Below are 10,244 nucleotides of genomic sequence, written 5' to 3'. Positions count from 1 at the left end.
ACTAAAGGTGACATAGATACTTTATTATGGTATAGTATTTAAATATATGCCTGAGAAACACATAATGTTGCCCCTTTAAGAAGGGATTTAAAAAAAGACAGGGATGACGCCTGTCTGATGTCCAAAGGAAGGTCGTTCCATAATTTAGGAGCTGCCACAGAAAAAGCACGGTCACCTCTGTCTCGGATACAGTCGGGAGCAGCTGATCAGCAGACCTGAGGGATCGAGAGGGTTTGTAAGGATGTAGCAGTTTGGACAAATAGGGCGGAGCAAGACCATTAAGAGCTTTAAAAATAAAAAATAAAACTTTCAAATGAATCCTAATATGCATGGAGGCTAAAACAGGAGAAACATGATCAAACTTTCATGCGCCAGTTTAAAGCTGTGCAGTTGCATTGTGTACCCTCTGAAGCTGAAAGATGCAGGAATCACTGAGGCTTTTTCCCTGTGCCATTCCACATTATTACAAATAACTTAATTTCTGGACATTTATGGTTTGATTTCTTTGTATGTATGGATCACTTGGGTTGTTACCGACATCTGGTGAAAATTTCATGTCATTAGCACCTCTAGTAATATATTTAATAGTGACATGTTCAATACTTATTTTACCCGCTGTATGTGAAAGATTTAGAGACAGAGGTTATGATGACCAACTATTAAAAAAATGTTATGAGAAAGTTAATAGTCTGAACAGAGATKTATTATTAGCCCCTAAACCTCCTTCTAATAAGGACTCAAACATTGTATAGGCAAAACTACAAGAGAATTAAAAATCAGGTTTTCAGAACATTAAAGCAAAATTCGTACTAAAGATGAGAGATCTCCTGTTGCCAGACATTTTATGACAGCTGGTCATGAGGTTTGCTCCTTGAAATTTCAAGGTATAGAAGTTGTTCCTCCTCTCAAAAGAGGAGGTGATAGAGATAAACTTCTGCTACAAAGAGAAGCATTCTTGATCCGCTCTTTACAGACTGTTTTAACCCTAAAGGACTTAATGAAGAACTGGTGTTGAACTGCTTTCTGTGATTTTTGTCCTTTTTGTAAAAACATTTTCTGTAACTTTTCTGTGATTTCATGTATTCCTATATATTGCATATTATTGAAGTCTACTAGTTGTGCTTGTTAGTCACAGATGTTTCTTTTTTTGGGGCTGATTGCCCAACCTGATTGTGATTACCCAACCTGTTTGTGATTGGCTTAGGTGTTTTTTACCTCTTTATATAGATTTGTAGTTTGTCTGGTCTGTAACAAGTTGACGACGACATGTAGCTGAAACACATCCTGTTTTCTGCCCTTATTAAAACCATGGTATTTTTTGGAGTGCTGGTTATCCCATTTTTTTTTTTTTGATTCTTCAGAACCAGGCATCCATTTACTCTTCTCTCTTTTTTATAAGGAAATTTGAGTTGTACGCACTAAAAAGTTTTCTTATTAAGTGATACAGACAAGATTCAGTTGAGAAAAATRAGACAAACTAATCAATTGTCATGCAAAAGTGTAAAAGTTTAATATTGATGTTTCAAGATTTTTGAGAGAGTTGTTTTCACCTAGCCTACATAAAGACTTGTGCTCTTTCCGSCATACTCGGTGCTCTAAGACTGATTTTGATAAGGTACTAATGAGGATTACTAGTTACAGAACATCACTTCAAAAACAACTGGACATCTCATTTTAAAGGTCTGTGTTGTGTTCGATTGAGTTTAGTGGTTAGTCGGTATAACGTTGGACCCGTCACTCACACATGGATTAGTGGACTTTTCRTCACACAAGCAGGAATCTGGGATGATGCCTTCCCAGTCTGTGTAGTTCTCCACTCCACAGCACTGCAACTAAAAGGAATATTAATTATTAAATTAAAGAAGACCTATATGTAAATAATATTTGTTTGTAGCAGAACAATCAACAGGAGTAAAAGGTCTTCAAGAACTGATCTGTATCTGAGCTACAGGCCATWCTTTACCAAGTCCTTGTCAGTGTTGTATAAAGTACCACAAAGTGATACTTGACTAAAAGTACGTGTCTTACCAAAAACTGACTTTGGTAAAAGTTAAAGTCTCCTTTAGGAATATTACTTGAGTAAAAGTCTTAAAGTATCTGACATTTTTTGTACTTAAGCATCAAAAGTAAAAGTATTGGTTTAAAATGAGCAGTTAGATTTTCTGTAAGGACATTTACTAGGAGGTGACCTTCCCCCAAAAAATGCAGAAATGACTATATTGTATTAAAAATAATTAATTGATGTTAAATTTAGGATGTACTAGTCTAGCTGTTTCAGTTTATATCAAGGGTGACCAAAACTTTTCCCCAAAATGAAAATCCATCTGAGGGCTGCGACCGAATGCAATAATATAATTCATGAAATACAAAATACTTCTTAAGAACAGTCCTTTTATTTTAATGGTTATGTCCTGCTGGCCTGTGACAGGATTTGTTTGTGTACAAACTAATACGGTATCAGTATTTTATATATTTATACTTCTCATTTAACCACAATTAAATTCACTCTGTCTAGGAGGCACAATTTATATGGATAGTATTTATTTTTTACAATAACAAGCTGGAATGAAACCAAGCAGAAATGAAATAAAAGTAACGACTTTCTACTTCTTGTCTTTTTTAAAAATGTAAGAAGTAAAAAGTAGATAATTGTGTGAAAATGTAAGAAGTAGGAGTAAAAAAATAGGCTGAAAAATAATTACTCAAGCAAAGTACAGATACAACAAGATTACAACTCTGGTCCTTGTGATTCAGCRTTTATTTTGGAGTTTCTTACCTCTGCCTGTTTATATTTGAGATTAGCTAATTCACTCTCTGTAGCATTAGCGAGAGGCAGCATGATGTAATATCGACTCATCATGGCAGCTTCCAGCTGTTGAATAGAAAACAAAATTTAAAAGGAAACACTTGAACAAGTGTGCCTGAAACGTAAGTCTTAAAGTGTAATATATGGCGCAGAAAATCGATGCAGATGAAAAAGTTTAAACTCAAACATACCTGGGGTTTTAACACCAGATAAGCAATTTCACCTGCAATCAGGTACAGACAGATCAGGATCATCCCCACTGCAAACTGACACAAACAAAATCAAATGTTAATTTCTTGCATTTAGGTATCTAACAATTAATAACGTGTTTTTACATGCATATGCAGTTTATGCAAAGTCGTGCTGCTGCAGTATGTGGTTTAGCAATGTATATGTGTTTTTCTTTACTTACTACTATTAGCGCCCACATCTTCTCTTTCCTGGCACCAAGTGCACCAAAGATGAGGAGGATCAGAGTTAAAGCAGAAAACCCATAAATGAAATGCAGCCCCATAAGACTTTCTGTCTGCGGAGAAATCACACCAGGTGTTTCATTAATCTAAATAATTAGTATATATGTTTAAATTCAAAGTTAATATTCTTCTGTTTTCACCACTGAGCAGAAAGGTGTTTCTTTGATTTGTCACCAGTTTTATAATAAATGTACAAAAGGATATCTCTCCAATATGTTAATATAAATGCAACTTACCTCTTCATCATTTAGTAAATATCCATGAACAAAAAGAGAGAGTCCCACCAAGAGAATAATGAAGACCTGCAACAGAACAAACACTACTAATTTTCATCATTTATTAACATAAAACTGGAGAATTGAACAAAAAATATTTTTACCAAGGAGATCCTCTGTCCCCACTACTGATTTGTCTACCCCTTGATCGAATGGTTTCCAAGATCATTCAAGGGGTTGAAGTACCCAAAGACAACATGGTTATATTCAAGATAAACAAAGTTTATTGTGGCAACCGCAATGAGGCTGCAAGGAAGCATCAGGAAGAAAGTCTCCAATGATGAACTGCWAAGTGAATGTCTCGGAGAGCAGAAACCCAGTCCTACGGGTTGTTGTGGGCTGATGGACAACAAAGAGGCACTAATCATGGCCACACAAAAGCAATAGAAGTCTACCCCTGAGATATTCCAGCACCTTATAACAGGATGTAAGATGCAGGCAGGGAACGCAAACATGGGAAGCCATAACCAAGTTGGAATAGTGTACAAGTGGAACATCTGTGGACTGCAGTCAAAGCGGGAGAGTGGCAGGGCTGAGCGACCGGGAAACTTTCAGATCCAGACTGACAAACAAGCGATGACTAACCAACTGGACGTTTTTATGGTCGACACTCAAGAATACTGAGAAGTGCCAAGTGAGGATAAAGGAACCAGAAGTTGAAAAGAGTCAAGACCTCGAAACACTCTGTGCTTTGACCTCCCAACTGGAATTCCCTCCAGCAGACCCCAGGAACAATCAGATCTCTGTCCAGAAGAATTCCATCTTTGGAAGAGCTAGGGTCCTGCACAGACCCCTCAAGCTCCCAGATCTTTGGTAAAGAACCAGTTTGAAGTGAGGGGGAACCCCTTGTGGGGAAAAGGCAAACTTTCTTTAAATAGTTYTCTTTAAAAAAAATCATTTAAATATTGTGCTGTTTGTTCAAAGGTTTCCACAACTGGTTTGTTTAGAGTTCAGCCTGAGTAGGTTATGTGTATAAAATATGTTTATTGGTTTTGTAAAGCAGTGATAGTCTGATCAAAAAGTTCAGACTGTATCAACCCTGATTTATGAAAAAGATTTTCTGTTCACTTTCTCACATTTTACAGTCTTCATCAAAAATATCCTATAAGAGTTTCTCTTCCTCCCATGTGTTTTGATCTCTTGAGATTCATCTGAAACGGCAGAAAGTCTGTCCACACAATTAAAGAGGTACAAAACGGGAAACACTTACCGCCATCACACTTATCACTCCATAGTAACTCCGTTTCAGCCAGATGTTCACTCTCATTGTTGCTCTCTTTGGCTCTCCACATTAACGGTGTCGCAGTTCCTGCAGGAACAGAAAGAGAAATAAAACTGTGGGAGGAGAATAACAGGAGCTGTTATTCTCCCCACATTGAAGGAGTGGCATCTCTGTGACAATGAATGTGTACAAACTTCCCCGTTAGGAAGAATAAAGCTGTCTGATTCTCTGTGTTTCACTTGTTAGATAATAAGTTGTACATAACATGTTTTTCTATTTGGTGCAAATAAAAGAAATGCATGGACACAAACGTTCATTTASTTTTCTAAAAGGGTTAGTTCTCAACAAAGAAATGTCACAAATTCCTGCTTTTATACCCATTTCGCATGAAAAGCACTCAGAACTGCTGAGTAATTCCTCAGACTTCATTATCTCCCAGAGGTAAAATGCTAAAAGAAATTCTTTGAAAGTTTCTGGAACCTGTTTTGAATTTTGAACATGTCCTTTAACACACGTCCATCTTCACAGTGACAGAAAACTGCCAAAATACTGGCCGAAATAATTGGAAGCAGCTGTTCTGTGGAAAAAGTACAATGATTGCACAATTGCAGCTGAAGAATCCAGGATTTACAGGATGTTGTGTAACTATTCTTGGACTGCGAGCCTTAAAACGAAGCCAAACTTTTAACAAGCTCAAATGTTATGTTAAAGACAAGTAAACCTTGGGTTGTATTAGCAGTAATGGCACATGGTTTTGGGAAGGTAAAATAGAACAAATGCTGAAGATTTCTCTCAGAAAATGCTAGAAATTGACAGTTGTTCCGTCTTCTAAGGTGGGATAACAGAAAAACAAAAGCATAAAACTAAAACACTCAAGCAAAATTACGTGTAGGATTGATTTACGGTGAAGATTTTATTGAAAAAAGAGTAAGTTCAGAAACAAAACCATCCAAACAATCAGAGAACCATAATATTCACTTCCATAATACACTTACTAAAGTATTCAGATGTTTTTTAGCTGATAAAATGGAAAGATAAAAGTTCAAATGATAAAAACCCACAGTAGCGTTGATAAACTACAAATACACGTGTGATTTAAAAAAATTGGAAATCATCCATCATGAGCTTCTTTGAGTCATCTGTAGTTTCCTGTATTTGCCTCAGAACTGAGGACCACCTGAGGCGTTTTCAGCTTCTTTCTCATTTGACACAAGATGGCAGCACACAACCCTATTGATAATGCCTGTGCAAAAGAAACAAAACGGAAACAGTTCTTTATTTTTTTTTATATAGAAAGTGCCTGAAAAAAGAAGAAATAGAATTAGAATGAAGGAAATCTCTGAACTCCATTTGTTCAATGTTAATAAGAATTGTCAGGTAAACGTGTAACACATTCCCTTTTTCATGATTAAAATGGAAGTTGGTAAACAGATTAACACACAACAAAACACAGTACCACAGTAGCATAAATCCCACCCTAACGGCCGTTGTTACATGTATGACGACTAGGGTCTGTGCAATGATGAGTGGAAGGTACAGCTGCAACAAAACAGACATTAAATGTACATTGTTTTCCATTGATCATGTATGTACATTGTGTGAAAAAGATGGAAGTGTTATCTCTTTGATGAGTGTTTCAAAGACTATGTCCTGATGCATCTCAGTAATCCAGGTAAAAAAAATCAAAAAGGAAAAATTGTGTAGGTCTTCTGGACAGGTTCTTCTCTAATGAAACGTTTCGTTTCTTCTCCAAGAGACTTCTTCAGTCTGAGAGTTTCAGGCAAAATTCAGGCTTTTAAGCCCTGCCTCCATGTGACTGATACTCCACATCACATGGCTATCGTTGACACCTAATTAACACTTATTGTTAACAGGGGGCGGAGTGATACTGGCAATGGCCGCGCTGTAGGAGGGGGACAACTGAAAACGGAGGCCTCCACCTCTGTTTAATGATGGACGGTCTTTCTTCACAAAAATGGCTTCTTTTACTCCTCTCTCAAACCAACGTTCCTCTCTATCAAGAATGAGAACATCCTCATCTCTGAAAGAGTGACCGCTGGCCTGTAAATGAGTGAAAACTGCAGAGTTCTGGCCATTAGATGTAGCTCGTCATTGTTGGGACATTCTTTTGAACAGTGGCTGCTTTGTTTCCCCGATGTATAACTGGTCGCAGTCCTCCTGGCACTTAACAGCATATACAACATTGCTCTGTTTGTGCCGGGGTAAAGAAGTGCCAAAGATCCGGTGCCCCGGCACAAACAGAGCAATRTTGTATATGCTGTTAAGTGCCAGGAGGACTGCGACCAGTTATACATCGGGGAAACAAAGCAGCCACTGTTCAAAAGAATGTCCCAACACAGACGAGTTACATCTAATGGCCAGAACTCTGCAGTTTTCACTCATTTACAGGCCAGCGGTCACTCTTTCAGAGATGAGGATGTTCTCATTCTTGATAGGGAGGAACGTTGGTTTGAGAGAGGAGTAAAAGAAGCCATTTTTGTGAAGAAAGACCGTCCATCATTAAACAGAGGTGGAGGCCTCCGTTTTCAGTTGTCCCCCTCCTACAGCGCGGCCATTGCCAGTATCACTCCGCCCCCTGTTAACAATAAGTGTTAATTAGGTGTCAATGATAGCCATGTGATGTGAGTATCAGTCACATGGAGGCAGGGCTTAAAAGCCTGAATTTTGCCTGAAACTCTCAGACTGAAGAAGTCTCTTGGAGAAGAAACGTAACGTTTCATTAGAGAAGAACCCGTCCAGAAGACCTATACAATTTTTTTTGTTTGTTTCAAAGACTATGCTAAATAAAAACACAAGCAAAACAAATGTGTTTAAGAGTTTTGCAGATAAACTTTAAGGAAAAGAAGGTGCTCAAAAATGAGGTACAAACTACACTTCATTACATTTTTTTATGTTTCTCCCCAAGCGTATTGCAGTGAAGTTATTCCATTTGAGATCGAGGGTCTGTACCATTTAATCCTTTCACAAGGGGTGCAAGAGTTTGGTTTGCATTGCCGTCAGTAAGTTGGACCCCTTCAGTGTAGGAGCAGAAATCCACCACTGTTCATGGCTGGGATGAGAATCAACACCCCCAAATCTGAGTCCATCCTCAGTCGGTTAGGAGTGGATTCTCTCTCTGKGTTGGGGGCGAGGTTCTGCCTCAATTGGAGGAGTTCAAGTATCTCAAGGTTTTGTTTAAGAGTGACCAAAAGACAAGTTGATGCAACTTCACGATATTGCATCCTCTCTGCYGGTGCATTGATGTGAAGAGGGAGCTGAGCTGCAAGGTGAATCTCTGTTTCCTAACCCTACCCTGTATAGTCACGGAMTTTGTGTAGTGACCCAAGTAACAAGACTGCGATCAAACCGAGTTTTGACTCTTCCCCAGGGTGAGAAGGTAAGTTATCTGGGAGAGACTCAGCACTGCTGCTCCTCYACAAGAGGTAAAGATGCTCTGGATGCCTCTCTGGGGAGGTTTTTCAAGGCATATCCAATTGGAAGGAGACCCAGGATGGATGGATGGTGACTGTATAGCCTAAATACAAAACAAAAATACAGACTTGTTAATAACCATCTTCTCTGCATAAATCCTGACGGCCCGGCCTTCCATAAACAGGTTTGAGTCTCTTGGAGCAGCCGTCTAGAAAAATAGAGACGATTGATTAGTTTGTTAGTTGTAACAGCTAAAATGTTTCTAGACAAGACCAGCACTATTCTCTCACACCACAATGAGTTCTTCACCCTCCGTAGTTGCCATTATGGAAGGATCGCATTACAAGAGTTGTAGTTGTGCTGCCTTAATCAATAAATGTTTAATTCTGGCAGAAGAAACGAGAATTTACAGGTGAAACTCTGTCACTCACACATGGATTTGTGGACTTTTCAGCACACAGGCAGGATTCTGGGATGTTGTTTTCTCAATCCCTGTAGCTCTCCATTTCCACAGCACTGGTGCTAACAGGATATTAAAGAAGAGAATTGGTTATAAGTAATAAGGTAATAAGGTGAGGTGAATCCAAGAGAGCACCCAGGTCATATCCAATTATTAGGCAACGCAAAAATAAATAAAATAAGTCATGCAGGTAGGACGGAGCTTGGAGAGCAAAAAGTGGATGTGACCGTAAAGCAGGGGAGTGGAGAACAACGAGTAATGATTGAGCAGATTAGTGATAATTACAGATGTTAGTGGCAGAGTGGTGACAGAGAAACACAGTTGTGGGAAAAAAACATAACTGCCAGACTAAACTGGTTACGCAACTCTGATGGCTAATGAACCAAAAACAATCTGGCAGCAACAAAGACAGCAACTAAAATATACTGATGTTAAAACCTGTATCAGAGAGATTTTGAGGCAGACAGTTTGTCAAAATTACCAGTCTGGTATGATAAAACAAGAATAATTAACTTTCTTCATGAGGTTTAGTTTTGATAATTGACACTTTGGCTACACTTTATGGCTCTAGATCCAGTAATATTTCATAATCTCCTGTAAAATGTGGGAAAACTGAAGTCATTATGTGAAGTGTTGATGAAATGAGAATGGGGACCCTCCAAGATCCACCCTGGTCAACGATTCTTCTTACAGATAACTCTCCAACTGATCTATTCCTTAACAAAGAAGCAGCCTTGACAAATGAGGAGCTTGTAATGGAAATCGTTTCTCAGCTAATATCCAGTCAGAACCAGCTACTTTTGTCTACATGTGCACTGAAACCACATTTCTTSTGTTTGTCACACACTCTATCATTGATTGAGAAAATTTGATTAAATATTTATTATCAGATAATCAAACAATGAAAATACAAGCTTACATGAATATTGGTTTGAAAACAAAAACAGTTAACACAAACCACAGAAAACTGGGTATTTTCTTAAAAACACACAAATTGTTAACAATTTTCAACAGCTCTTTTATTTGGAGACTGCTTTTAATTTATAATTTCACATCATCTGGACAGTTTTCTGCTCACAACTGATGGAAACTTGAATTCAAGGAGCCAAATTACAAAAAACTTTGGTTCGTTTGTAGCAGAGTTATAAAGTAACTAAGTACAAATAGTTTGTTACTGTACTTAAGTAGAAATTTTGGTTATCTGTACTTTACTTGAGTAATTATTTTTCAGCGTACTTTTTATTTTTACTCATTACATTTTTACACAATTAACTGTACTTTCTACTCACCACATTTTTTAAAAAAGGTAAGAAGTAGAAAGTCATTACTCCTATTTTATTCTGAGTTGTTATTACTTTAAAAATACTATCCTTATATTGTGTCTCCTGGATAGAGTGAATTTAACTGTAGTTGGATGAGAAGTTGTACACAACCCATCACAGCTGCACGCCGTTAGAAAAAACATTTTTTGGAGAAGTCACCTCCCAATAAATGTCATTTTGGAAAATCTAACTGCTCACTTTTACTCAGTACTTTTACTTTTAATACTCAATTAGATTTTGTGTCAGAAATTTAC

General features: G+C 37.8%; 1 protein-coding gene across 1 annotated transcript in view; it reads right to left on the bottom strand.

The window, feature by feature from the left end:
* The window catches only part of LOC106523510 (CD63 antigen), a 7,616-nt gene extending 2,706 nt beyond the window's left edge, over positions 1–4,910 (bottom strand). The window contains exons 1-6 of the mRNA XM_014016935.1: positions 4,765–4,910; positions 3,516–3,581; positions 3,219–3,332; positions 2,998–3,072; positions 2,777–2,872; positions 1,743–1,832 (exon numbers count right to left, since the gene is read on the bottom strand). Of these exons, the coding sequence (XP_013872389.1) occupies positions 1,743–1,832; positions 2,777–2,872; positions 2,998–3,072; positions 3,219–3,332; positions 3,516–3,581; positions 4,765–4,821 (498 nt within the window). The 5' untranslated portion in view covers positions 4,822–4,910. The remainder of the gene's footprint in view (positions 1–1,742; positions 1,833–2,776; positions 2,873–2,997; positions 3,073–3,218; positions 3,333–3,515; positions 3,582–4,764) is intronic.
* Between the last annotated feature and the right edge of the window lie 5,334 nt (positions 4,911–10,244).

The sequence above is a fragment of the Austrofundulus limnaeus genome, unplaced genomic scaffold (genome assembly GCF_001266775.1).
Source record: "Austrofundulus limnaeus strain Quisiro unplaced genomic scaffold, Austrofundulus_limnaeus-1.0 Scaffold158, whole genome shotgun sequence".
Classification (NCBI taxonomy): domain Eukaryota; kingdom Metazoa; phylum Chordata; class Actinopteri; order Cyprinodontiformes; family Rivulidae; genus Austrofundulus; species Austrofundulus limnaeus.
The sequence above is the reverse complement of the archived record's forward strand: the minus strand, read 5'-3'. Positions and strand labels throughout refer to the sequence as shown.